The sequence below is a fragment of the Equus asinus genome, chromosome 1 (genome assembly GCF_041296235.1).
Source record: "Equus asinus isolate D_3611 breed Donkey chromosome 1, EquAss-T2T_v2, whole genome shotgun sequence".
NCBI classification, from domain to species: Eukaryota; Metazoa; Chordata; class Mammalia; order Perissodactyla; family Equidae; genus Equus; species Equus asinus.
In genome coordinates this window covers 106,841,703-106,869,413 of record NC_091790.1, presented here as the reverse complement: position 1 = coordinate 106,869,413, position 27,711 = coordinate 106,841,703, and the positions used below count along the sequence as shown (strand labels likewise).

General features: G+C 36.7%; 1 gene segment (V, D, J or C); it reads right to left on the bottom strand.

Annotated features, from left to right (window-relative positions):
• Positions 1 to 178: 178 nt before the first annotated feature.
• LOC123285832 (T cell receptor gamma constant 2-like) lies at positions 179 to 24,734 on the bottom strand. The segment is given in 6 exon segments: positions 179 to 777; positions 2,927 to 2,974; positions 6,717 to 6,776; positions 11,875 to 11,934; positions 14,193 to 14,522; positions 24,679 to 24,734. Coding segments are annotated over 5 exon segments (516 nt in total).
• Positions 24,735 to 27,711: the final 2,977 nt, after the last annotated feature.

Genomic DNA, 27,711 nt, shown 5'->3' with positions numbered 1-27,711 from the left:
CTTCTTGGAGTCAGTGGCCCAAAGAAACCATCATGACCACTATCTCAGGGAAAGAATTAGAACTGTGTATTGACCATCATCACAACCAATGCTAGATTTGATGGCTCAGCTATTGTGCTGTTTCTTACTTTGGACTTCCAGTTAGATTTCATCAAATTAAAGTACACAGAGACAAAAGTAGATTTTCAATTTTTTTTATTGTGCCTATTACGAAAAACAAAGCTTAGAATTCAAGTAGCAAAAGTGTCAGGTTCAGGATGTGTAAAATGCAAGGCTTCAAGGAGGTTCTGGTTAAATGGCCCTAAGGGATGTGACTAGAGCTGCATGCTGTCTGTACTCGGAAGGCATGGTTATTTGGGTGGCCGGAGGAGCTGATGGAGATCATGGAGACAGTGGTGCTAAAGGACTACCCCGTGGCCCTGCCCTTGAGTGATGGCAGAATTCATTGTTGTTACAGAGTAAGACTGTCTGTTTGCCCGGTAGTTTGAAAAACCATTACACAATAATGACATAACAAAAAGTACACATGTGAACTGAAATAACCCAAACCCAGAAAGAAAGGCCAGTTAGATCCTCAGCGGTCACTTTTAGGGAAAATAAATGAAGACCAGTTGACTTCCTTTTGCCACCGTCTGTTACAAACTGTTTCCATGTCACAGTCTTCTGTTCTCCTGAATAGACCGAAGGCGATGATGGCAAAGTAGACGGCACCCTTGAGGAGGAGGAGGAGGTAGGTGTAATAGGCAGAGACGTTGCTGAGCTGCAGCTGCAGGGGGGCTAAGAGAAGTTATTTAGTTAGTTTCACCTCTTCTTTTGAAAGGATGGGACATATTAATGTGAGGGTGGTCACAGCTATCTATTTCTGATGACTTCCATTGCAGTGACACCCCAACACCACCAAAACCCAAAGGCAAATATCTACCACAACCACCACCACAGACGACAAGACACTCAGAATCCAGTTTATAGGTAATGTCAATCAACAACCTCTGCTAAATCAACTTAGAACATTCCAAAATAACAAAAGTAAGGTTGCATATTTTATGAATAAGTCCAACTGGAAAAATGTATTTGTTATAAATAGCTTTTAGCATTTCTTCACTCCTACCATGTCTCTAGGTAATAACAGCTAACAACATTCATTAACCACTAACCAAAATGCCAAACACTTGTTCTGAGAGCTTTGCATGCAAAGCTTTAATCTAATTTCTGTTTTACAATAAACCATGAGATTATTATTGTCATTCTTATTTTACAAATCAACTAAGGACAGAGAAGTAATTTGCCTGATGTCACGCATTTAGGAAGCGACAGCAGCCAGATTTTAATCCCAGCAACATGACCTTAAAGAACACACTCTTAGGTACTCTTTAATTCTGCATCTCCAAGTGCAATAAATACCCCAGACATCAAAAGGTTAAGCATAAAGATAAAGCTGAATTCTGATTTGGAAGTATCTAAGCCATTACACATTATATATACAATGAGATTACTATTAAGGGTACAATCCATGCATATTTGGTGGTGACCAGTGTTGTGGGTGAGAGGTTTTAGTAAAAGGGCATTACCTAAATTGGAAGAGAGCAGTTAATCCAAATTCTCTGAAACTTCAGGAGGTCATGGCTCACCCACCTGTCCTTCCTAAATGTCTCTCATTGTGTCTATGATGTTATAGGATGATTGCACTTCGTATCCTTTGAAGTTTTGGAAGAAATATATGATGTCAAGAAATAATTAACAACAATTATGGTTAGCTAGACTTGGTATTCAATGAACCACAGGCTGCTCTTCCTATGAAATTTTCCCCTTTATATGCTCCAGAATCAATAGCAACTTCTGGGGAAAGAGATCTCAAAGGTGGAGTGCTCGTAACCCCTTGCCCTTGGTCAGGCAGAGTGTTAGCTGAGGCCCCGAGCCTCCTTGATGTTGGAAATGGAGGAAAGATCAGCAGGGCTAGAGTTGATGCTTCTAGTCACTTTCTTTGTACATATTTTTGGAGAAAGGGCCAGAAACTAGTACTGATTCTGTGCCAGCTAAATGAGATACCATATGCTAGACATTTCACATAGGTGAGCTTATCTCTTCAATAACTGAGTTAGGTGTATGTATTTCCAGTTGGCAGATGAGGAAAATGCTGCTAAGGAAATGTGCGTGATTTTCCTTTATTGATTCAATTAATCATTAAAAGAACTGGCAGTCAAGTCCAGTCTGTGGTACTGTGAAGCCCGTGCATATACTCATCCCATGTACCCACCTGACACCATATGTCAGGCCTGTGTTTGGGGTTTTTTGCACTAGAACTATATCTTAGAGGAATAAAGGAGAACTGAGCAGTGTATGAGCTCTTGATTCAGATGTTTTGTGCTGAAAGCTTAGATCTAGCTGTGTGGCATGGCGCAAGGAACTTAATTAATTTTAACTCATTGCTGTCATCAGTAAAATGGGGAAAAGATTATTCTATCACTTCATAGGATTATTATAAGAATTAGACAAGAAAATGCATGCAAAACTCAGCATAATGCCTTCAGTGTAAGAAGATTTCACTACATGTAAGTTTATGTTATTAGTTACTAGCAAGGACTGAAGACTTAAAAAGAAGTCTCGAGGCACCTTGATATTGTGTATTCCTCAGTCATTAGAAATAAAAGCCACACAAATGAATAAATTCCATTGTTGATATAATTCAGAGCCTATTACTGCATCCTTTAATTTACTTTCATTTCCTCCCAAAACCAGCATTTACTGTGTTAGGATAACTCTCAAGAAATGATCGTTGATTTAAAGAATCACTCAGTCTATTCTGCAACATCCAGCCATTCTAGTTTTCCTACTTTAAAACAAGGAGGTTCCAAAGTTTACTTTATCTAGAGGGGAAAAAAAATGCCATAGCAGAGGAAAAAAATGGCAAACATATACAAAAACTTACATATTTCATCTTTCAGACAAACTTTTCTGGAAATAATGGCAGGGACATCTAGAAGAAATAAGATGACATATTAGTCAATTGTTCATGCCTTTTATTTGACAGTGATATATATGTGTACGTTTGTGAGTGTGTTTATATATACATACATACACATATATACACATACATAAAATATGCCAACAGAGAGATGGGAGATATTCATGAGCTCCACAATTCCAGGAATAAGTGATCTTATCCACTATGAACAAGGGAAGTTCCAAAGGTAATTTATCAGGAGAGAAAAAAGTGCTTCAGTGTGACATAAAGGCAAACATACAAAAACCTACCACTTTCCTCTTTTGGGGAAACATTTGTCCAATCAGTACCAGTGACAATTGAGGCGACAACAAGAAGTGAGAGCACCAATTAATAAATTATCAATGCCAATTACTCAACAGTGTGAGTATGTGTTTACATGACTATGTGTATATGCAAACAAAACCACACACACACATGAGCTGCTGACCATTCTTAAAAATGTGAGCCCTACGATTCCAGGACTAGTTTATCTGATTCTATGTAATTCAGTAGATCTAATTCATGAATTATATTGCTTCACATGAAGATGTTGACCCGCATGAAGAAGGCATTTCTTATTCTTTATCAGAACTGGACGGTGATATCCAAGACTATCTTGTTTTCCTTCTGTATTCATAGCTCCTACCACAGTGCCTGCCACAAAGAAGGTGTTGGAGAAACACTTGTCAAATGGATCCGAAAGTGGGTTTGAGCTATAGTATTGGGGATAAATTCCAAGAATAAAAATGCTAGGTTAATCACGTTTATATGTTAAAATATCTTCAAGAACTGAGTTCAACGTGTTTTAAAACAATTTCTTTCCCTTAACAGTGACTTACTCATCAAAAGATAAATCAAAATCTCTTATTACCATGAATTGATTGAGGAAAAAACAATAAAGTAACAGTTTTTCGTAATAAAACTGTATATGTATCCTAAGTTCTCTCTCTCAACAAAGCTTGGTCAGATTCTTGGACCAGACTAGTTTTATCTTCTCCAAAATCATTTCCAGGAGTGGTCCTTCCAAGTTGTATTCTTAGTTTTTCACAAAAACTAAAAAGTTCCAAGAAACAGCATTAGAAATTGGCTGTAGAATGGCGTTAACAGAACTGTCCTCATTAGCTTTATTGCCCTGAGAAGCCCATAGGAGACATTTTTTTTTAAGAAAATAGGCACCAAGTAAAACACATTCTGAACTGGAACTTGTCTATGATGATCATCACCGTGGAAATTGCTATACTTATTATTTTTCCCTGATCACTAGAACATCAAAACCTAACAGGACACTTCAGCCCAGTGGTTCTATTAAACGTGTGCTTTGCATATCTTGCTTCCCTTATGTTACTTTGCTGTAGAAATAGTATATTAGGGATGTTGTATTAATCTTACCATAGTGACTTCCAGGAAAGGAAAACAAAAAATAACAATAAATACATAAATAATGACCTGTGTTAGATTTTCAAAAGCAAGTGCTTTCACTGACAGTATGTCATTTGCTCTTAATTACTGCCCCAGGACAAAGCCAGGGAAAGTTTTTGAACCTAATTTGATCACGGGTGAATCTAAGGATCTGAGTAGATAAAGACTGACTTCAGAAATTCTGAAATGTCTCTGCACAATTTGTTATGTGCTTGTTCCCTACGGCTTCGAAAGGGCTTGTTAACCACAAGGAAAAGTACAAACTGATTCCTTCTTATTTCTAGGTGCTCTGGGGCCTGTGGTCTCTTGTGTTCATACTCAGGACTTTAAGTTCTGAGACTAGATGGTTACCAGACCACTGCCAGGACCAAGGCACACTCAGTCCTCTCACACTGTCTAAAAATATGCAGCGTCTGCATCAAAGGGACTCCTTTGGGACATCATGCCTGAATCGTGAGTGACCCTGAGAGGCTAGGAAAAGAAGATATTCTCTTAAAATAGTGCATCCTCCTTGGGACAGTGAGTCATGCCACTGTCCTCATCCACACATCCTTTCCAGGCCTGGCACAGGCCAGTTATTCAATAAATGTTTGATGAACTGTATTTAAAATGGCAAGGAACACATTCATTATGTAGAATGGAACTATAGGTGTATACATCAGCCTTACTCAACCTCCAATGATGGAATTTTTCCTTGTGGTGTTGTATAAAATACAAATCAGGAAACCCTAAGACCATAATAAAACTTCAGTGGCCAAATTATTTATTTTTTGTGGAATTGCCATCTTACTCCCTCAAATGTATAGGATTTAGTGATCTAATAGCATTGTTTTGAGGTGGTACTCTGAGTAAAGCAAGACGAAAGTGAGAGTGACTCTGCTCTTGAGTAGAACATTCCTGAAAGATGTGTAATTGCCCTTGTTTCCCGATCAATAAGATCATCCAAAGTGGGATCTCTCTTTGAGCATCTCTTGTGTGCTAGAGCTAGGTGCTGTCACGGATCTTGTGTCATATAATCCATCCAACCATCTGAAAAGAAATCATTGTGACCTTAATATTTCAGAGGATGAATCACAGGCTGAGAAAGTTAAGTAAAATTTTGTTTTTCTTTATTTTATGTTCCAAAGTCTTTACTACCTCAAATTTCGAGGGAAATAGAGGGATATTTGTGCTTCCAATAAATGAAACAACCTTTAAGAAAACTTACATTTGTTCAGTTAATGATAATGATGGTGAGCCAGACGAGCTTTTCAGTGGACCACAAGGCTGCATCTCTTCGTGAGACGACATATTTTATCTTCAAGCATCAGAACTGCAGAATTATTACCTTTTATTGTGGAGAGGGGTCCCACATGTGATGTGTTCCTACCTCATTGCCCTTAGTCAGACAAGGTGTTAGCTGAGGTCCAGAGACCCCTTGATATTAGAAATGGAGGAAAGATTAGCAAGGCTAGAGCCAATGCTTCTAGTCACTTTCTTTGTAGACATGTAGGGAGAAAGGGCCAGAAATTAGAACTGATTCTGTGGCAGCCAAATGAGATGCCTTATGCTAGATATTCAGCAAAGGTGAGCTCACCTCTTCAATAACTGCATTGGGCGTAATCATTTTAGATTAGCGGATGACGAAATTATTGCTCATAAAATGTAAGTAATTTTCTTATATAGATGCAACTAATCATTAAAAGACTGGGGTTCAAGTCCAGTCCATGAAATGTAAATAAATAAATATAATGAATAAATAAATATATATATATATTTTATATATATATGTGTGTATATATATAAATCTGTCAACAGAGACACGGCAGAGACATTCTTTAAAAGTTTGTGCCCTATAATTCCAGGCATAAATATTCTTGTCTACCATAAACCATAAACCAGGGAAGTTCAAAAGGTGATTTGGTCATGAGGGAAAAAAATGCCATACCATGACATGAAGACAAGCCTCTAAAAGAATTTACGACTTTGCTCTTTTGGGCAAGCTATTATAACATTAGTAGCAGAGACAACCTGAAGAAATGAGAGGAATTATTGCTCAATTGTCCATGCCCATTCTTTGACAGTGTGTGCATATATAGAAATATATATATATATATATACACACACACACACATATATATGTAAATATATATACGTATATATTTCTATTTGGCAGACTAGAGGTATAGTCACCAAAAATAAGAAAAATATGAGCCCAAGAATTCCAAGAATACTTGTTCTTTTGTATTTTAAGCCGCAGAAATGGAAAAGTTAAGCTGATTCAGAAGGAAAATAGCCTACCACACAAGAGAGAGGCAAACAGACAATGACTTACTGCTTTCCTCTGTCGTATAAGCTGTTGTGGTACCAACAGTAGTGGCCTTTGAGGTGGCAACTAGAAGAAATGAGAGCAAGATTAGTCAATCATTCATGCCTATTGCTTGATAGTCTGGGTATGTGTTTATATGAGTAGGTGTGTATGCATGCACACACACACACACACACACACACACACACACAATCTGCTGACAGAGAGACTGTCCTTAAAATCATGAGCCCTACGATTCCAGGGCTAGTTCATCTGATTCTACAGACTTCAGTAGATCTCATTCATGAATTGCGTTTCTGCACATGATGATCTTCACCCTCAAGAAGCACACATTTTGTTCTTCTTTTCACAACTGGACAGTCACATCCAAGACTATCTTATTTTCCTTCTGTATTCACAGCTCCTAGCGCAATGTCAGTCACAAAGGAGGCAATGGAAAGATACTTGTTGAATGGAAAAAGAAACAGAAAATGTGGCTGCTCTACAGTCTTCAGCACACACTGCTGACATATAGAGTTGCTACCAAAATCAATTCATCAACTCTCCGAATGTACCTTAGAACCTCACGCTTGAAGGAGTCCGGTTTAGGCTAATTCCCCACGAATGAGACATACCTTTCCAGAGCATGACTATCCCAACATCCCCAACTCAGCACATGATTTTCTGGAGTTGGGTTCTTTCTGGAGGTGACAACAGCATGGATAAAATTTAATAGATTTTGAATGAGTACTTCTGCAGCGGGCACTATGTTAAATGCTTCGCATGCATTATCTTTCAATACTTTACTCACACTGAAGTGAGTTGTGTTTTGGAGGACTCCTTGTTGTAAACAATGAAATATGGTTGGGAATCTAAGTAACTTGCTGAGAATTATACCACTGAGGGCAGAGCCAATATTCAAAGGATTGTTGTGGCAGATTCAGTGAGATAAAGCAGGTAGAAACGAGTTTGTAAAAATAATCCATAGAAATAGAAATTAATCTATAGAAACAACATAATTCCACCATTCTGGACACTGTAGTTGTGTTCTCTTCCAGAGGTCTGAAATATTCTTGGCAAAATCTTTTTTTATTATGGGAGCCCAGGATTTCAGTGCATTTCTTTCTAGAGATAGAAAAATAAACCGTGCCACAATTACACTTCTCTGAATATATATAACCTGAGGTGAGATTTAACTATGTTTCTTTTTTTAAAAGAAGTCAAATATACAAAGATAATTTTTTTAAAGATACCTGACTGCTGGATGGAGGAAAACAGAGTAGAAACCATTGTTTTAGTTAATCCTTTTTGTGCTAGATGTGTTCTTGTGCAGATGGATATGGTTTTGGTATGCAATTTTATGCACTATATTGGATCTTTCTTTCATGGCTCTGAAACTGGGTTTGAGCTATAGGATTTGGAATAAATTTCAAGAATAAAAATGCTAGGTTAATCACATTTATATGTTAAAATATCTTCAAGAACTGACTTCAACGTGTTTTAAAACTGTCTCTTTCCCTTAACAGTGACTTATTCATCAAAAGATAAATCAAATTCTCTTATTACCATGCACTGATTGAGGAAAAACAGTAAAGTAACAGTTTTTCATAATAAAATCTGTGTACGTATCCTAAGTTCTCTCTCTCAACCAAGCTTGGTCAAAATCCTGGACCAGACTAATGTGATCTTCTTCAAAAGGTTTTCCACGAGCAATCTTTCCAAGTCGTTTTGTTAGCTTTTGTCAAAAACTGAAACCTTGCAGGAAACAGCATTAGAAATTGGCTGCAGGATGATATTAACAGAACTGTCGTCATTAGCTTTCTTGCCCAGGGAAGCCCATAGGAGACATTTGTTTCAGAAATTAGGCACCAAGTAAAACATATTCTGAACTGGAACTTCTCTATGATGATCATCACCATGGAACTTCCCATACTTCTTATTTTTCCCTGATCACTAGAAAAATCAAAACCTAACAGGACACTTCAGCCCAGTGGTTATATTAAATGTGTGCTTTGCATATTTGCTTCTCCTCTGTTTCTTAGCTGTATAAATAGTAAATTACGGCTGTTGAATCAATGTTATCTTATTGAATTTCAGGAAAGGAAATTAAAAGATACAATAAATACATGAATAAATACATGCATGGGGTTTTTCAAAAGCAAGTGTTTTCACTGACATTATTTCATTTACTCTACTTCACGGCCCCAGGAGAAAATCAGAGCAAGTTTTCAAACCTAATTTGATCACTGATGAATCCAAGGATCCTGGAAGATAAAGACTGACTTTCAAATTTCACACTGGTACACAGCAAATGTTTTCGCACATTTTGTTCTGAGCTTCTTCCTCACTGCTTCAAAAGGGCTTGTTAACCACAGGGAAAAGTACAGACTGATTCCTTCCAATTTACAGATGCTCTGGGGCCTTTGCTCTGTGGTTCTCATACTCAGGACTTTAAGTCGCATGTCTAGAGTGTTACCCAGACCACTGTCAGGACCAAGGCTCACTCAGCCCTCTGCCCACACTCTCTAAATACATGTAGCATCAGCATTAAAGAGGCCCCTTGGGGACATCATGCCTGTATTGTGAGTGACCCTGAGTGTCTAGGAAAAGAAGATATTCTCTTACAATAGTGCATTCTCCTGGGGACAGTAAGTCATCCCACTCTCCTCATCCACACATCCCTTCCAGGCCCGGCACAGGCCAGTTCTACAATAAAGGTCTGTTGAGCTGCATTTACTAATGGCAAGAAAGACATCCATTATGTAGAATGGAAGTGTGTGCACCCATCAGCCTCTCCCAATCTCTAATTCTGGAGTTTTTCCTTACGGTGGTATATATAAAGTGCAAATCTGGAAACCCTAAGACCATAATAAAAATGCAGAGGCCAAATTATTTATTTTTCTGGTGAGCTGCTGTCTAGCTCCCTAAAATGAACACCATTTTGTCACCTAATAGCATTGTTTTTGGGTTGTACTCTGAGTAAATCAGGATGAAAGTGTAAGTGACTCTGCTTGCTGATAAGAACATTCCTGAAAAACGTATAATTGCTCTTATTTCTTGGTCAAGTCAGATCATCCAAAGCGGAATCTCTTTTTGAGCATTTCTTGTGTCCTGAGCGCCAGGTGATTTCCCATATCTTGTTTCATTTAATCCATGCAACCACCCTAAAAGACATTATTGTGACTTTAATATTTGGGGGGACAAATCTCACGCTGAGATAGCTTAAGTAAAGTTTTGTTTTTCTTTTTTATGTTTCAAAGCCTATGCTATGTTAATTCTATGGGGAAATAGAATGTTATTTATGCTACCAACAAATGGAGTAACATGGAAGAAAGATTTATATTTGTTTAATTAACAATAATGATGGTGAGCCAGACTAGCTATTCAGTGAACCACAAGGATGAGTTTCTACCTGAAAAAATTTCCATTTGGCAAGTTTTATCTTAGAGAGTCAGAACTGCAGAATCATTAGCTCTTGTGTGGAAAGGGATCTCACACGTGATGTGCTCATAACTCCTTGCCCTTGGTCAGGCAAAGTGTTAGCTGAGGTCCAGAGCCCCCTTGAGATTAGAAATGGAGGAAAGATCAGTAGGGCTGGAACCAACGCTTCTAGTCACTTTCTTTGTACATATGTAGGGAAAAAGGGCCAGAAATTAGTACTGATTCTGTGACAGCCAAATGAGATACCCTATGCTAGACATTCAGTATAGGTGACCTTGTCTCTTCAATCACTGAGTTACATACAGTTATCACTGGGTGGAAGATGAGGAAATTGCTGGTCATAAAATGTAAGTAATTTTCCTATATTGATGCAGCTAATGATGCAAAGAATTGGGGTTGAAGTCCAGTCTGGGATACTGTGAAGTCTCTGTACTTACTCACCCCCCACCATATGTCAGTCACGGCTCAAGGCCTTGGCTGTGGTGTTTCTGGTTCTAGGACCATACCATAGAGGAAGAAGGAAGAGCTGAGTAACTGTATGAACTCTTCATTCAGATGGCTGGTTTGAATCCCCGGGTCTAGCTGTGTGGCATGGGGTAATTGACTTAATTAATTTATATTATTTCCTCCAGCTAGAAAATTGTGAAAAAATATTCTACCACCTCATAGGAGAGTTATGAGTATTAACCAAGAAAATGCATGCAAAACATAGCACAATACCTTCAGTATAGAAAGCTCTCTATTGAAATTACCTGTCAGTTCTTGTTATTAGGTACTAGCAAAGACGAAAGACTGAAAAAAAAAATCTAGACGCACCTTCATATCACACATTCCTCAGTCATTAGAAACAAAAGCCACACAAATGAGTGCAGTCCATTGCTGAAATAATTCAGAGTCTATTACTGCGCCCTCTAAATTGCAATCATCTCATCCCAAATCCAGCATTTACTGTATTAAGATGGCTCTTAGGAAATGATGGTTGGATTCAAAATATCACTCAGTCATTTCTGTAACATCTAGCCGTTTTAGTTTGCCAATCTTAAGACAGGAGAGTTCAAAAGTTAAATTTATTCCAAGGAAAAAAAATGCTATAACGTGACATAAATGCAGACATATATAAAAACTGAACAGCTTTCGTCTTTTAGAGGAGCTTTTCTAGAATTAATAGCTGGAAACTCTAGAAAAAAGGAGAGCAAGTATTAGTCAATTTTTTATGACATTATTTGGTGAATATACCTATATATGTGCATAAAATCTGCCAATGGAGGGACAGGAGAGATCCTCATTAAAAATATGTGCTCTACAATTCCAGTAATCACTAATATTATCTACTATAAACCAGGAAAGTTCAAAAGGTGATTTGATCAGGAGGGGTAAAAAATACCATAGCACGACACGAAGGCAAGCATATAGAAAGATTTACCACTTTGCTCTGTTGGGGAAGCTGTTGTACCGTTAGTAACAGTGACAACTAGAAGAAATGAGAGCAAATATTGGTCAATTCTCCATGCCCATTGTTTGACAGTCTGTGCTTGTGTATAGCTATATATATATAAATATATATATATATAAAATCTGCTGACAGAACGGAGGGACAGTCACCAAAAATATGAAAACTATGAGCCCAAAATTCGAGGAATAATTGGTCTTCTGCTTTTTAAGCGTGAGAAATACAAAAGTTAAGTCAATGAGACGACAAAAAACCTATAGCGTGACAGAGAGGTAAATACAGACAATGACTTACTCCTTTTCTCTGTCGTAGAAGCCGTTGTTGGAGCAATAGTAGTGGTCATGGAGGCGACAACTAGAAGAAATGGGAGCAAGATTAGTCAATTATTCATGCCTATTGCTCGATACTCTGGTTATGTCTTTGTATGAGTGATGTGTATGTACTCTCACACACACACACAGACACACACACACACACATAATCCACTGACAGAGGGACTGCCCTTAAACACATGAGCCCCATGATTCCAGGAGTAGTTTACCTAATTCTATGTAATTCAGTAGATCTCATTCAGGTGTCTTGTTTCTACACCTGAGGATCTTGACCTCATGAAGAATATGTTTTTTTCTTCTTCATCACAAGTGGATGGTAATGTGCAACACTATCTTGTTTTCTTTCTGTATTCCCAGTTCCTAGCACAGTGTCTGCCACAGAGGAGGTGATGAAGAAATACTTGTCGAATGGAAAAAGAAACAGAAAATGTGGCTACTTTACAGTCTTCAGCACACACCACTGACGTGAAGAGTTGCTACCAAAATCCATCCATCAAAATTAGAATCCACAAAAGAATCTAACATTTGAAGGTATTTGATGTTGGCAAATTTCCCATCTTACTTGAGGAAGCATGCCGACAATATACAGAAATAACCACATCTGTGTTCTGTTTTCAAAAGCAAGAGTTTTCACTGACATTATTTCATTTGCTCTTTGTCACAGCCCCAGGAGAAAGCCAGGCAACTGTTGGCACCTAATTTGGTCACTGATGAAACTCAGGATCCAAGAAGTTAAAGACTGACTTCAGAAATTCGGGCTAAAAGGTCTTTGCACGTTTCATTATGTGCCTGTTTCGCCCTGTCTGAAAAGGATTTGTTAAATGAAATAATCCAGACAGAGAAAGGCAAACACGACATGATTTCACTCATATGTAGAAGATAAACACATAGATAAAGAGAACAGATCAGTGGTTACCAGGGGGGAAGGGGATTGGGGGGGTGGTGGACGTAAGGGGTAAAGGGGCACATACATACGATGACAGATAAAACTTAGACTGCTGGTGGTGAGCACGATGTAGTCTACACAGAAAGTGATAAATAATAATGCACACCTGAAATTACACAATGTTATAAACCATTATGACCTCAATTAAATAACTGAAAAAAGAAAGAAAGAATACAAAGATAAAAGCTATATGTCTCTGAATATACTTCGTTGTGTTGAATCTGAGCTTGAAACCATGCAAATATTTTACAAAGTTATAAAACAAAATTAATTTAATTTAATTAATTTAAAAGTTCCTAAAAAGCAAAATGAAACAAATGAACCTGTATATCCAGTTGGTGGCTTAAGAGAGAGAGACGTTATTCCAAGAAGCATTACAACCGTAATTTTACTGTAGAAAAAAACCATGAAAACTGCAATAAACTCCTAAATTGTTTTCAGTATATTGTTGAAGGTGGTGTTAGTATTGTTTTTCTGAAATTAATGGGTTTGTATTCTAATAAGAAATTACGTTGCTGTTACTGAGAACAAGATGATTTGGCGTCCGAGAAAGGAGTTGCCCATATGAGCTGGATGAGGTTAAATAAAAATGGTATTATGCTGAATTTCAAAAAAAAAAAGACTTGTTAACTCAGGGCCCCAGGACAAAGCCAAGGCAGGTTTTCGAAACTAATTTGATCAGTGATGATCTAAGGATCCGAGTAGATAAAGAAAGACTTCAGAAATTTGGACTATTACACAGCAAGTTCTCTGCATAATTTATGTGCTTGTTCCCCACGGCTTCAAAGGGCTTGTTAACCACAGGGAGAAGTACAAACTGATTCCTTCTCATTTATGGGTGCTCTAGGGCCTTTGGTCTGTTGTGTTCATACTCAGGTATATGAAATACAAACCTGGAGAAACTAAGACCATAACAAAACTGCAGTGGCCAAATTATTTGATTTTCTGTTGATCTGCCATCTGGCTCCCTCAAGGGAACACTATTTGGTCACCTAATAACATTGTTTTGGGGTTGTACTCTGAGTATAGCAAGATGAAAGTGAGAGTGACATTACCTGCTGAGTAGAAAAATCATTGCCACCTTAATATATTGGAGGATGAATCTCAGGCTGAGAAAGGTTAAGTAAATTTTTCATTTTCTTTTTCTTTTCATAGTTCCAAAGTATACACTATTTTAATTCTATGGGGAAATACAGGGTCACTTTTGCTGCCAATAAATGAAACAACATTTAAGAAAATTTATATTTGTTTGTTTTTCCTTAACATTTGACAGAAATGATTTTGTATCTCTTTGAAAAAAAGTCTTCTTCGAGGTTATATTTACATGCACATACCTTGATTCACTGAAGGAAAGAGAATCTCTTGGTCAACCCCTCCTTTATTTTTCTCGTGTTGGACGATACATTTGTGTTCTTTATCCATTGACCTTTCAGTCACGGTCAGCCAGCTGAGTTTCATGTATGTGTCGCTGGTCTTCATGGTTTTTCCCTCCTGGGATTCCAGAATTCTATTGCCATTCTTTTCTTTCCAATATACCTTGATAACATCTGGGAAAAAATTCTCAAGAAGACACAGATGTGTTCCAGCCTTGTGGCGTTTGATTTCAGCAATTGAAGGAAGAAAAATGGTGGGCTTGGGGGAAATGTCTGCCGGAAGGCGTCTATCTGTGGGGAAAATGGAATAGTAATTAAAAAGAATCATTAGAGAAGCTCAAAGACTGTGTGGTCTGAAATGACCCAATGTAAAGTAAAAGGAAGAAAAGCCACCATTGAGTTAGTGCTAACTGTGGTCTTTCTTCCACTATAGGTTGTGAATATTTATTGTTCTTATTTTCAATGGGAACAGAAGTTCCAGATGTAATGCAACTTGCCCAGAGTCCCAGCTTTAGCTGGCAGAGCCTGGATAAAACCTTGGTCTTTGTTCTTTCTCCACATGCTAAGATAGAGAGTGACTCTTAACTGCCCCATTTCAAGGCATCTAACATTCAAGAACACACGTATTTTTAAAAATCTCTTTTGTTCCATCATAGTGGAGTTTGTCTTCAAGGTGAGTGGGAAGGTGGCGGGGATGGCGGAGGAGACCAGGTAACGTTGATGATGTCTCTGCTCATGAGACCATTTGGTCTTTTTTAAAGTATTTCCTTTTCCTATCCTGTGATTTTTGTGGCTTATGCTCTTTGGGCCAAATAACATTTTCTCATGTTCTGCAGCTCTGCGAAACCTCACTCTTCATTTAACTGTTTCTGGAAAGCGGCATATTTGTCACATTTACCATATAAATAAATATCAGGAGGAAGTTTTTCACTTTTTCGTAATACACTGCACAGTCATTTGTTAATGAGTCCGTTTCCATGTGTACCTGACAATCAAGTAAACCTTTTAGCTTCAAATGTGGAGCCGTGCCCAGTTATGAGTTAATGAATATCTCCCACTTGATGTCTAATTTTATATAAGATCTCAATGTCACATCTGAACCACCCCACGGTTTTGAGTAGGGTGTGCAGCACATCAAAATTATTTACAGTTCTTTGAATTTAGAAGCAAAATAGCAATATTTCCAAAACTTCTATTAAAATTTGTAATCAATAATTTTTCATAGAGTTTTCAGAAACTCTATGATATTAATCTTATCAAGTAAATGTACTCATCAGAATTTTGTTTCACTTTGGAAAATATTCACCAAAAGCATATTTCATTTTGGAATGTTATTTGAAGTTTAAGCATGACGAAGAATACACCACATTTTGAATCTCAGTGTCTCCTCTGAGATTCATATCTTCCCTAAAATTCTGCTGAGCTGTTTTAGAGCTCCACTATTTTCTTTGTCATCACCTGCTGAATAAAATACATATATCATTGGTGTAATGTTAAATGTCACAATTCCAGAATCTCTTGCAGACTTAATGTCAAAACATATAAGAGAACATCATGGTTTACAAAGGCACGTCACTTGGATGCTGGAATGTTAGGTGACTACACGTTTATTGTTAATTTAGTGATGGGAATTATAAATATTAAAACTCTTTCCAATTTGATTCCAAATTGACACACAGATGCTTTACTAATATTCTCTTTGGGCTAGTTTGGAGTTGCATTATTCAATGGACAATTTCTTAGGAAAAGAAGCATTAGACGTCTCATTTGAGAAGAAAAGAAAAAAGAATTCTAGGGAAGATCTGACTCTATAGCAAAACTCCTGATTTTTGCAGTAAATCAGTAAGCAAAGAAAGTTGAGTTTTTTCTCATGCTTTAGCTATAATTAGATCCTAATGTGCTTATTTTAATTTTATACATCTTTCTTCTAGTGTAAATGACACTTTATTGATGATGATAGTAAGACACTATATTTCTCCAACCTTATACTCTGTAATTTAAAGTGTGTTATCAAACAAGATGAAGTTTTCAATCTTACATCTTATTTACATAAGTTTAGTCTTTAGTCAATATGTTAAAGAATCTAATTCTCATCTTAGGAACTTTTGTTTATTCATAGGAATACCTCTGATTTGTTACAATGATGAAATTGTAATTGAAATGATCAATTGAAAAATTTCTGTATAACACCACACTATTCTTACCTCCTGTCCCTTTTCCTAACCTGGAATTAGTTTCATTCTTGTAAAGATAAAATGAATCTGGAAATTACATAGCTTTCTCAATGTAATAGTCAGCTGAGTATTAAATAATGTACTTGTCTATATAGGGTTAGTGCCTATATTTTAAATAATTATATGAGATGCTTTTTACTTAAAAATCCTTTTTAAAACTTCTTAACAGTGTTTTTCATGGTCAAAATCATTTTCATGTTGCATAGAAAGGAAATCAGGTAAAAAAATTAGTAGACCTGTCTAATTCATTTATATAAATTCCTCTGCATGATCAAGTAATACATTTCAGTGAAATTGCCTGAGGTGTTTATATTTTACTAAGATGCAGCAGTATAATTTCTACATAAATTTAGCAAATCTCAACTACATTTTTAATTGAAAGTATAATATTTCAAACCTACACATTGATATTTATTTGCGTTCTCTAGTTTCTTCTTTTAATTTTTCTTTTATCAAATAAGCAATTATAGCTCTTTCCTATTTAAATGTGCATTTCAAATTTATGACAACTTTCTGCAATAACTGATTTTACATCAACCATTTTCTGTATTAATTTAAACTTTTCTTCTGATAAACATAAACATGAAGCTGAAACCTTTTGCTTATAAATTTTAAGACCAATAAATATAGCAGTTAGAAATAACATCAATTAAAATATAGACTAAGATTTAAATTTTAAGACCAATAAATATAGCAGTTAGAAATAATATCAATTAAAATATAGACTGAGATGTAAAGCATAGAACAAGAACAAAATAAAAAACAAATTTTAATCTTATTTTTCTTGCCAATAAGGGAAAAGTCTGCTAAAGAGTAACAAACACCTCCAAATTCCTACTCTGTGTGTGAGTGGACAGACAGTAAGATAACTTTCCATTGGAGCAGTTGGAAGTACAACTGATCCTCTGGAGAGTTGCTGCTTTGTCCATGTCATTGGCTGCAAACCACTCCCCACACTGGATACAAATCTCTCTTCACATTTGAATTGGGGAACGTTGTATCCAGCACTTGTTAGGTGTTGGACAATGTGCCAAGTACTTTACTCACACGATTTCATTTGATTCTCATACACGCCCTGCTGGATACAAACTGTCATCCCCTTTTATGGATTAGGAAACTGAGGCCAGAGAATCGTCCCCCAAGTTCACATAAGCAGGACGTAAGTGGTGGAGCCAGATCAGCCTGACTCCAAAGACCAGGCTCCTTGAAGACACCCTCTCACCGTTAGAAAGGAGAAGTGTCAACTCACAAAACTCACCTGTACTCATAAGCTTTATCCGCGGACCAAACACTTTCATGATGATTACATACGTCGTATTTCAGTCCCCTATCTAACTCCATATGTACACAAAGCCAAGCCTATTCTGATCTTTGCACAATGGTACCTTTGCTATTCTTTGTCATAAGGATTTATTTTTAAATCTCTCAAGATTTCAACATCCAATCCCATCACACTCTTTTTCCTAAACTTTCTTAACTATTATATCAATTTAATTGCTTCTTGCCTTTCCTCTATTACCTTCAAAAGTTCCATTCTTCTGATACCTACCTGTGATGACAAGTTTTGTTCCAAAACTGAAGAGTTTTGTTTAACAATTCCACAGTGATCAACTCATATCAAAAACTTTAGACTAATTAGCTTCTCTGATTTCTTCAAATTCTAGGGAACTATGTAGCCTGCGGCTCAAGAGACGAGGGTTCTTGTCCTAGTGCATTTTGCTCAAAACAAGTATACAGCCAAGTTCTGGGGCTGAGAAATCAAGTAAACTAAAGGCTTTGGTGCTTTATTTGTTTGAAAACAGTGATGTTACTGTAAATAATACAACATCCCTACCAGAGCTGAAGTGAGACCAAAATGAAACAAGATCTGAAAAGGGATTTAATTAAAAATGCTACAGAAATAGAGATTATAATTATCGTAAGGTTATTATATCATTATTAATAATTTGTGATGACTGTGTGCTCCAATATGACATCTTAAACTCATGGGACCAAACCTTGTCCTTACTAATAGGAATTCAGTGTTTTGGGGGTGCCATTAGATGGTGGAAATTAAGCGTGAAGACTTGTCCCTTCGTTTGCATTCCACTTTCCTCTAATAAGCCTGGAATTCTCAAAGCCATCGTCAGAGGAAACACGCCTTTCATACAGCCAATTAATAGGCAATCATTGTCTTGTCTTATCCTCTGCATGCCCAGTGTTAAGAAAATCAAAGAGAATATTAGCTAAAGTCTAATAATATTCAGTCAGTGTGTGGAACTGCTTCACTTATGTTGTCCAAAACAAATGGCTCTTTTCCCTGATCAACAGCACAATCTATTTGCATTCCAAGTTTTCACCAGACATTTCAGGCTTCAGTTGACAATCTTCCTGTTCACGTGGAAAGTTCAGCTTGAAATTCTTGGCAGCGGGCCTTGAAGGTAAAATGGCTGGAGAGATGGCAGGAGATCTGTCTTCAAATCCTCCTATTGCCATGTTAGACCACTAAACGTTACCTGCCTGACCATATCTGCTGAGGGTCACCATCTGTGGATGACACTCAATGTTACGATGCCCAAAGCATTGATGCAGGAGTGGGATAAACTGGATTTGCTGAAAGATGACTTCTTCCATTTTATAAATTGGATTTAAAGGCAATGCCCACTCCATATTTCACTTTGCTCCTAAAGGACTCATGCATTAAAATCCTTTACTAATTTTATAGTGGGATAAACATATCTTATTTGGAAATTTGGTTTGTTTCATTTTATCAGTTAATGAAAAGGCTGAATTCCACTACATTTTTTCTCCTACCTTTGAGCATAAAATTTGAGCCTGTGCTTCTTGCAAGATAATCAGAGACCTTTTTTCTTCTGCTCTCCTTAGTGGTTTTGACATTTATTTGTATTTCATGGTTTGACTGTACATGCATACCTCAAAAATGTTACAGGTTCAGTTCCAGACCACCACAACAAAATAAATATTACAATTGAGCAAGTCACACAACTTTTTGGTTTCCCAGTGCATATAAAAGTTACGTTTACAATATACCATAGTCTATTAAGTGTAGAAGAGCATTATGTCTAAAAACACCATGTACCTACCTTAATTAAAAAATATTTGATTGCTGAAGAATGCCAAGTATCTGAGCCTTCATGGGTCCTAATCTTCTTGCTGGTGGAGAGCCTTGCTCGATGTTGATGGATGCTGAATGATCATGGTGGTGGTTGCTGAAGACTGAGATGGCTGTGGCCATTTCTTAAAATAAGGCAACAATGAAGTTTGCCACATCAATTGAATCTTCCTTTCACAAACTGTTTCTCTATAGCTTGTGATGCTGTTTGATAGCATTTTACCCACAGTAGAACTTTCAAAATCAGAGTCAATCCTTTCAAACTCTGCTGCTGCTTTACCAACTAAGTGCATTCAACGTTGTAAGTCTTCATTGTCATTTCAAAATCTCCAAAGCATCTTCGCCGGGAAGAGATACCATCTCAAGAAACCAGTTTCTTTGCTCCTTCATAAAGAAGCAGCTTCTCATCCATTAAAATTTAATCATGAGACTAGAGCAATTCACTCACACCTTCAGGCTCCACTTCTAATTCTAGCTGTCTTGCTATTTCCACATATCTTCAGGTACTTCCTCCACTGAAGTCTTGAAGCCCTCGAAGTCGTCCATGAGAGTTAAATAAACCTCTTCCAAATTCCTGTTAATGTTGATATTTTGACCTCTTTCATCGAATCACAAATGTTCTTAATGGCATCTAGAATGGTGAATCCTTTCTAGAAGATTTTCAATTCACGTTGCCGACATCCATCAGAAGCATTACTATGGCAGTTCTAACCTTATGAAATGTATTTATCAAAAAATAAGACTGGAAATTCAAAATTACTCCTTCATCCATTGGCTACAGAATGCACTTTTTATTAGCAGGCGTGAAAAGCACATGAATCTCATTCCACATCTCTATCAGAGCTCTTGGGTGAACAGGTGCATTGTCAATGAGGAACAATACTTTGAAAGGAATCCTCTTGTCTGAGCAATAGGTCTCAACAGTAGGCTTAACATATTCAATAAAGCATGTTCTAAACAGATACCCAGGTTTTACTGTTTCAGTCATATAGCACGGGCAGAGTAGATTTAGCATAATTCTCAAGGACCCCTGGATTTTTAGAATGGCAAGTGAACATAAAGTCATCAGCTGCATTAGCCCAGAAAAAGAGAGCCAGTCTGTCCTTCAAAGCTTTGAAGCCAGGCGTTGAGTTCTCCTCTCTAGCTACGAGCGTCCTAGATGGCATCTTCTTCCAACACAAGGCTGTTTCATCTACACTGAAAATCTGTTGTTTAGCGTAGCCACCTTTGTGAATTTTCTCAGCTAGATCTTCTGGAGAACTTGCTGCAGCTTCTACAGCAGCACTTGCTGCTTCCCCTTGCACTTCTATGTTATGGAGATGGCTTCTTTCCTTAAACCGCATGAACTGAACTGTTAGCTTCAAACTTTTCCTCTGCTGTATCCTAACCCCTCTCAGCATTCATAGAATTGAAGAGCTTTACAGCCTTGCTCTGTATTAGGCTTCGGCTTAAGGGAACATTGTGGCTGGTTTGATCTTCTATCCAGACTGCAAAAACTTTCTCCATATTAGATTTAAGGCTGTTTCACTTTCTTACCATTTGTGTGTTCACTGGAGTAGGACTTTTCATTTCCTTCAAGAACTTTTCCTTTGCAGTCAAAACTTGGCCTAGCTTTTGGCTTATCTAGGCTTTGATATGCCTTCCTCACTCAGCTTACTCAAGTCTAGCCTTTAAAATGAGAAACATGCAGCTCTTCTTTTCATTTGGCCACCTAGAGGCCGTTGTAGGGTTATTCACTGGCCTGAATTCAATATTCTTTTGTCTCAGGGAATAAGGAAGCCCAAGGAGAGGGAGGGCGATCAGGGAACAGTTAGTGGAGAAGTCAGACCAAACACAACATTCATTGATTAACTTTGTCATCCTATATTGGCGGGGTTCATGGTGCCAAAAACAATTACATTTGTAACATCACAGAGCACTGATCACAAATCACCATAATAAATATAATAGGAATGAAAAAGTTTGAAATATTGCGAGAATTTCCAAAATCTGACACAAAGAAATGAAGTGGTCAAATGCTTTGGCAAAAATGGTGCTCATAGACTGATCGATGCAGAGTTGACACAAACCTTTGATTTTTTAAAAAAACAGTATCTGCAAAGTGCTATAAAGCAGAGTGCAATATAATGTGGTATGCCTGCACTATGTATTTGACTTCAGGTCTTCTCAAATTGAGATGATTTTTGAAATAGGCAGTTGAAATAAATGACAAATGGTTTGTGAATTATAGCTTGCTTCTTTTTCTGCCCCAGTGGTTAATAGATTAGTGAGGTCTAACTCTACTGTGACGTGAGAGTTGGGAGAATATGTTTGCAAATCCTAGCTGTGTGATATATACACAAAACATGCAGAATTCAAACAGACTAAAAGTGCCAGAACATAAGGTAAGTTTTTCTTTCTCAAAACTATCCCTGAGAAAACAGGGGTCGCCTTATGTTTCAGCCCTTATGTAACTTCTCATACTAAAAGAGGCTCTTCTAATACTCTGCTGTGCAAAAAATACTACTTGGACACGATCTGCACCTGAAATGAACTCAATTAATGCTAGTTTTGGAACTAGCACCGGTGAAAGAAAATAAATAAATTGATCGTGGATTTGGTAAATATTACTTGGGAATAAAGCTCTATAGTTTATGCTTTCATTACACTTTTATAGAAGAACAGAATACATGAAAAGAAATTATTTTCTTTATTTTATCAGTGGAGAGTTGCCTCTTTGAATAAAATATCCAGTGATATCATCCTACCAGGATCCCCAAACAGACACTCAGCCTTTAAGATGACCCAGAGAGTTGCTCTAAGAAGATGTTTTAGATGCATGTGAAGACTGAACAAAATGTTTAATGAAATGTTTTAATGAGGGCAAAAAGAACATTTTGCAACTGATATTTGTATTGATATGCTTTTTAATTCTTTAGCCATAATCTAATTAGGAAGTTGAATGTTATAAATGGATATTTGTATTTATCTATATCACTATAAATTTATAGATTCAAGCTGCAAAAGTCCTCTTTCTTTGACTTCTAGAAGTTTCTACTGGAAAATGAGGGATCACTTTATATTCAGGCTAATTTTATTTGAGATAATGCTTATTATATTCTAATCATTTTTAGAGGCAGGTAAAAATTGGTCTCAGAAAATGGAAAGTTTTTCCCAATTACTGACCGTTTATTATAATGTGACCTGTAGACTAGGTGGGAATTAATATATTTATCTGTACCCCTGAATTCATAAAGAATTCCAATGATGGTAATTTGAATTCTTGAGAATTGACATTTTTATCACTGACCATGTTGGAAATTTCCTAATGTAATTTCATTTACTCTTCACAGCATCCACTTGAGATGGTTGTTGCATAGATAGAATGAATGGATAGGAATACCTCAAAATGTTATCAAAGATGGCTGTTGATATATAATATTAATTTTTTCTTTAATTTTGTATTTTGAAATTTTTTTCATAATTAGCAAGTATTATTTTTATAATTTTAGTAGAGCAATAACAAGTGAACCAAATCATCCATGCCAAAGGATGATTATACGGAAATAGATAAACCCAGGATCAAAGTCTATATTTTTCCTCGCACCACATTATCCTGAAGAAACATGACGTTTTTTAAATTAAAACATGAGGGTTTTCAGAACCCTAATGAATTATATCTGCGTCACCATTATTTAATTTGTGTGCTGCAATTTATGTTGAATATGTAGTAAGTTGGGGAAAAAAGCATTAGAATGTTGCTTTTCAGTTTATAAATTCTTCGTTTATATGATCACAACCACTAAGGAAATCAAATTATATAATTTCTTTCATGTTTTCAATGTTTTAACTATTTTGTGATAATTATTTGAAACCTTTCATTTCAATGGATCTAGTGGGCTAGAAACATCGTTGTGAGATTTTCTTCCTCATTCAGGCAAAATTTTACCTTTAAGGCTAATGAGGACTGAACAAAGTTACTGGACTGAATTTAGAAAAGAGAATGACATTATGACATTCTTGAAAATGGTCATCCAGTTAAATATTTTAAATATTTTAATACCTGATGTTAATCATCCTCTCACCAAATGACACGTTTAGCAATTTTCATTCATATTTACTATTAACTATTTCTGGAATCAAATACAACAAATATCTAAAGTTCATTACAAATCTTTCAATACGGAAATACCAAATGGACCTAATTCCTCCACCTCTTAGGGCCTTACAATTGATGTAACTAGTTAATTCCTTGTGAATGTCCTCCTTGCTAGGTCAGTCAGAGAACTGCCTCCAAGGACCTGGATGGAATTAGAACACTTATCTCCTAGACTAGAAGCTTTAGAATGTTGGGACTGAGTCTATTTGTGTCTTGTCACCATTTTATCTCTAGCCTCCAGCATAGAAACTGTCTTCAATGAGGGTTTTTGTCAGAATGAAAGAGCAAACGAGGATGTAAAACCATGCAGACTCTTTTCATGGACCTTGAACTGAAATGGCTTAATGAACTCACAAATTCCCCTAAACTGGCCCATTGCTAGGAAATTCATCCAGAGTTGTGAGCACAAATTTTGACTGATGTCAGTCTACTTCTAAGGAGCTAGAGTCATAAGTGAGATTTACTGACGTTCTATAATCAATTACTTTAAGAATTAGTCTGTTGCACTGCTGTGGGGGATGACATAAAAAAACATAATATACGTTTGGCAGGTTATTGCAAGAAAGGAGCACTATGTTTTATCTTAAAATATAGAGAATAAGTAATTAATAAATGTATCTCTCACTAAAAGACCGTCTACAAGTAAAGCATCTTGAAACAATAACTTCTACTAATGGTTTGCCAATACATTCCTAAAACCGTCGGAATTTCTAGCTTGACTCTACTATTTTTTTGTGTGTATTTTAAAAGTATAATTTCAATCTGCTTACAATAAGGGAAGTAAACAAACCATTTACAGAGTAGTTTTTTCTTCATATACAGTGACCAGCAGCTGTAAACTTGCTGTTCATATGCCGAGCCCACGTATATGACAGTCAAGTAAGGATGATCCTAAATTGTTTTTTTCTAAAAAGCACCTACCAATGTTTCATTACTAGGGTAAAAATAGAAAAAATTACTTACCAGAGGGAATTACTGTGAGCTTTGTCCCTTCTCCAAATTTCTTGCTCCAGCCTGAGCTATCACACTGGTTACAGCTTCTACAAAAACTCAGCCTCCTCCTAAGCTTCATGATGTAACTAGTGGTTAAAAAGCTGTGCACTGGCAATTTGATCTTCTGAGTTCCTTTGGAAGTCTTTGAGTATAAGCTTTGTGGCATTAGACATTTTATAATTTTTCCTCAGATAAATTGATCCAAATATCTGTTTTCCAACAAGGCAGTAATCATTGAAAAGCATTGATGAAAAAGTGGAAGAATAAAAGAGGAAAAAGAAGAGATCATTCCCAACTTGTCAAGCAACTACTTTTTAAATCACTAGGAAAAGCGTTCAGAGAATAAGGGTTTTTTTTTTTTTTTTATTTCCAGGTGTTCAATTGTGTTTAAACTGCTCAGAGGTTGCATCAAAGGAAAGGCCTTTTTGTTCTCACAAACATCAGGGCTGCTTCCTTAGTGATTTGGGAATGTGTTTCTGAAAGGAAGATACTCTTTAGTAACTAAAATGGAAATACGCCAATTCAAATATACTTGAGAAATGTGAACAAACTTCCCCAGTTATTTTATTTTACTTTTTGTGCTAATGAAGATTTGTCCTGAGCTAACATCCACTACAAATCGTTCCCCTTTTTTCGTATGTGAGTTGATACCACAGCATGGCCACTAACATGAGTGACGTGGGTCCTGGCCAAGGAACTGAACCAAGACTCCTGAAGCAGGGTGCACTGAACTTACCACTAGGCCACTGAGGCCAAAGTATCCCATTTTCAATGAAGCCTTGTTACCATTGGCAATATGATTCTTTACCCAGCAGTGTCAATGAGAAAATGATTTCTGTGATGACATTACTTTTCCCGGAATAAATGAAGAAATTTATAGAATTCCATCTCCTGTGAAAAATAAGATTCTTTATTTAAACTAAAATTTGAAATGACATCAAGCATCTTTTCCAACCACAAGGCTATGAAACTAGAAATCAACTGCAAGAAGAAAGCTGGAAAAGTCATAAATATGCTACTGAATAACTATAGGATCAATGAACAAATCAAAGAGGAAATAGAAAAAAGTACCTAAAGACAAATGAAAAGGAAACGTGACATATCAAAATCTATGAGAAGCATCAAAAGTGGTCTATGTGGAATGTTTATAGCAATACAGGCCTACCTCTAAAAACAAGAAAAACGTTTATCTCAGATAAACACTCTAACATAACAGTAAAGGAACTAGAAAAAGAAGAAGAAACAAAGCCAAAAATCAGTAGAAGGAAGGAAATCATAGAAACCAGAGGGGAAATAAACGAAATAGAGTTTAAAAAGAAATAGAAAGGATCAATGAAACTAAGAGCTGGTTTTTTGAAAAGATAAACAAAATTGACAAACCTTTACTAGACTCTCTAAGAAAAATAAAAGCAGACTGAAATAAATAAAATCAGGAATGAAAGAGGAGAAATTACCAGAGACCACAGAAAGAAAATTGATAGTAAGAGAACAATATGAAAAGCTAAATTCAAACAAATTGGATAATATAGAAGAAATGGAGAAATTCTCACAATCACACAGCCTTCCATAACTGAATCAAGAAGAAATAGTCTCAATATACCAATCACTTGCAAGTTGGTTAAAATAGTAATCAAAAACCTAAAAAATACAAAATTTCAGAAGCAAACATCTTCTCTGCTGAATTCTACCAAACATTGAAAGAAAATTCAATAGCTATCCTTCTCAAACTTTTCAAAGAAATTGGAGAGAAGGGGATGCTTCCTAACTCATTTTACAAGTTCAACATTACCCTGATACCAAAAACAGACAAGCACAACACAAAAAAGAAAATTCCAGGCCAATATTACTGGCAAACATAAATGCAAAATTATCAACAAAATATTGGCAAGTTGGACACATTAAAAGAATGTTATTAAAAGAATATCACATCTTAAAAGATGCATATTAAAAGAATCATACATCACGATCAAAAGAAATTTCTTCCAGGGATGCAAGGGGGGTTGAACATCCACAAATCAATCAACAGGATTCACCACACTAACTAAATGGCGAATAAAAATCACATGATCATCTAATAAATGTAGAGAAAGCATGTGACAAGATTCAGAATACATTTACGGTAAAAACTCACAATAAATTGGGTATAGAAGGAAAATATGTCTACATAATAAAGACCAGATAAGTCAAGCCCACAGATAACATCACCCTCATTGGTGGAAAACTGAAAGCAATCCCCCAAGAACAGGAACTGGACAAGGATCCCCAATTTTGTCACTCTTATTCAAAATAGTATTGGAAATCCTAGCAAGAACAATTAGGTACTTAAAGGAATTAAAGCTATCCAAATTGGGAAGGAAGAAGTAAAACTTTCACTGTTTGTAGATGGCATGATTTTATATTTAGAAAACCCTAACGGATCCACCAAAAAACTGTTAGAAATGATAAATGAAACAGTATCTCAAATTCACCCAACGGAATACCTGACTCCATCCTGACAGCGTTGTCAGATGAAATGTGCGGCAGGGGCTGCAGGGCTGGACCAGGGCTTCCCTCATACCAATATATGGATTTCGTAGACATTGTTACACCAGATACCACACATTCCAGGCAGCTGTGTTTGACAGACATATAGAACTTGGAAGTTGAGGTCGCTCCAGATGACCTGCACTGTACAAACACACTAACAAATAAGGGAAGGAGAGGAGTAATGAGCAAAAATATAGAATTTTTAAAAAATACAATATTCGAGAATACGTGTCAATGGGAATTGGGGGATGAAAACAATTTATAAGCTCCAAGGACTGCGAGAGGTAGTGCTTGGAAGAGTGACAGCATGTCTGAATCAACTGCCCTCTCCTCCAGGGCAGCCTGCAACCCCTGCTGAGAAGAGTCTCAGACTATGTGGCTTGGCTGAGTCCACCAAGTCAAACCTCCCATTGGGGATGGTGATCATGGCTGCCCTGCCTCGTTGTGAAGGAGCATCCTCACCACTGTTAGCACATC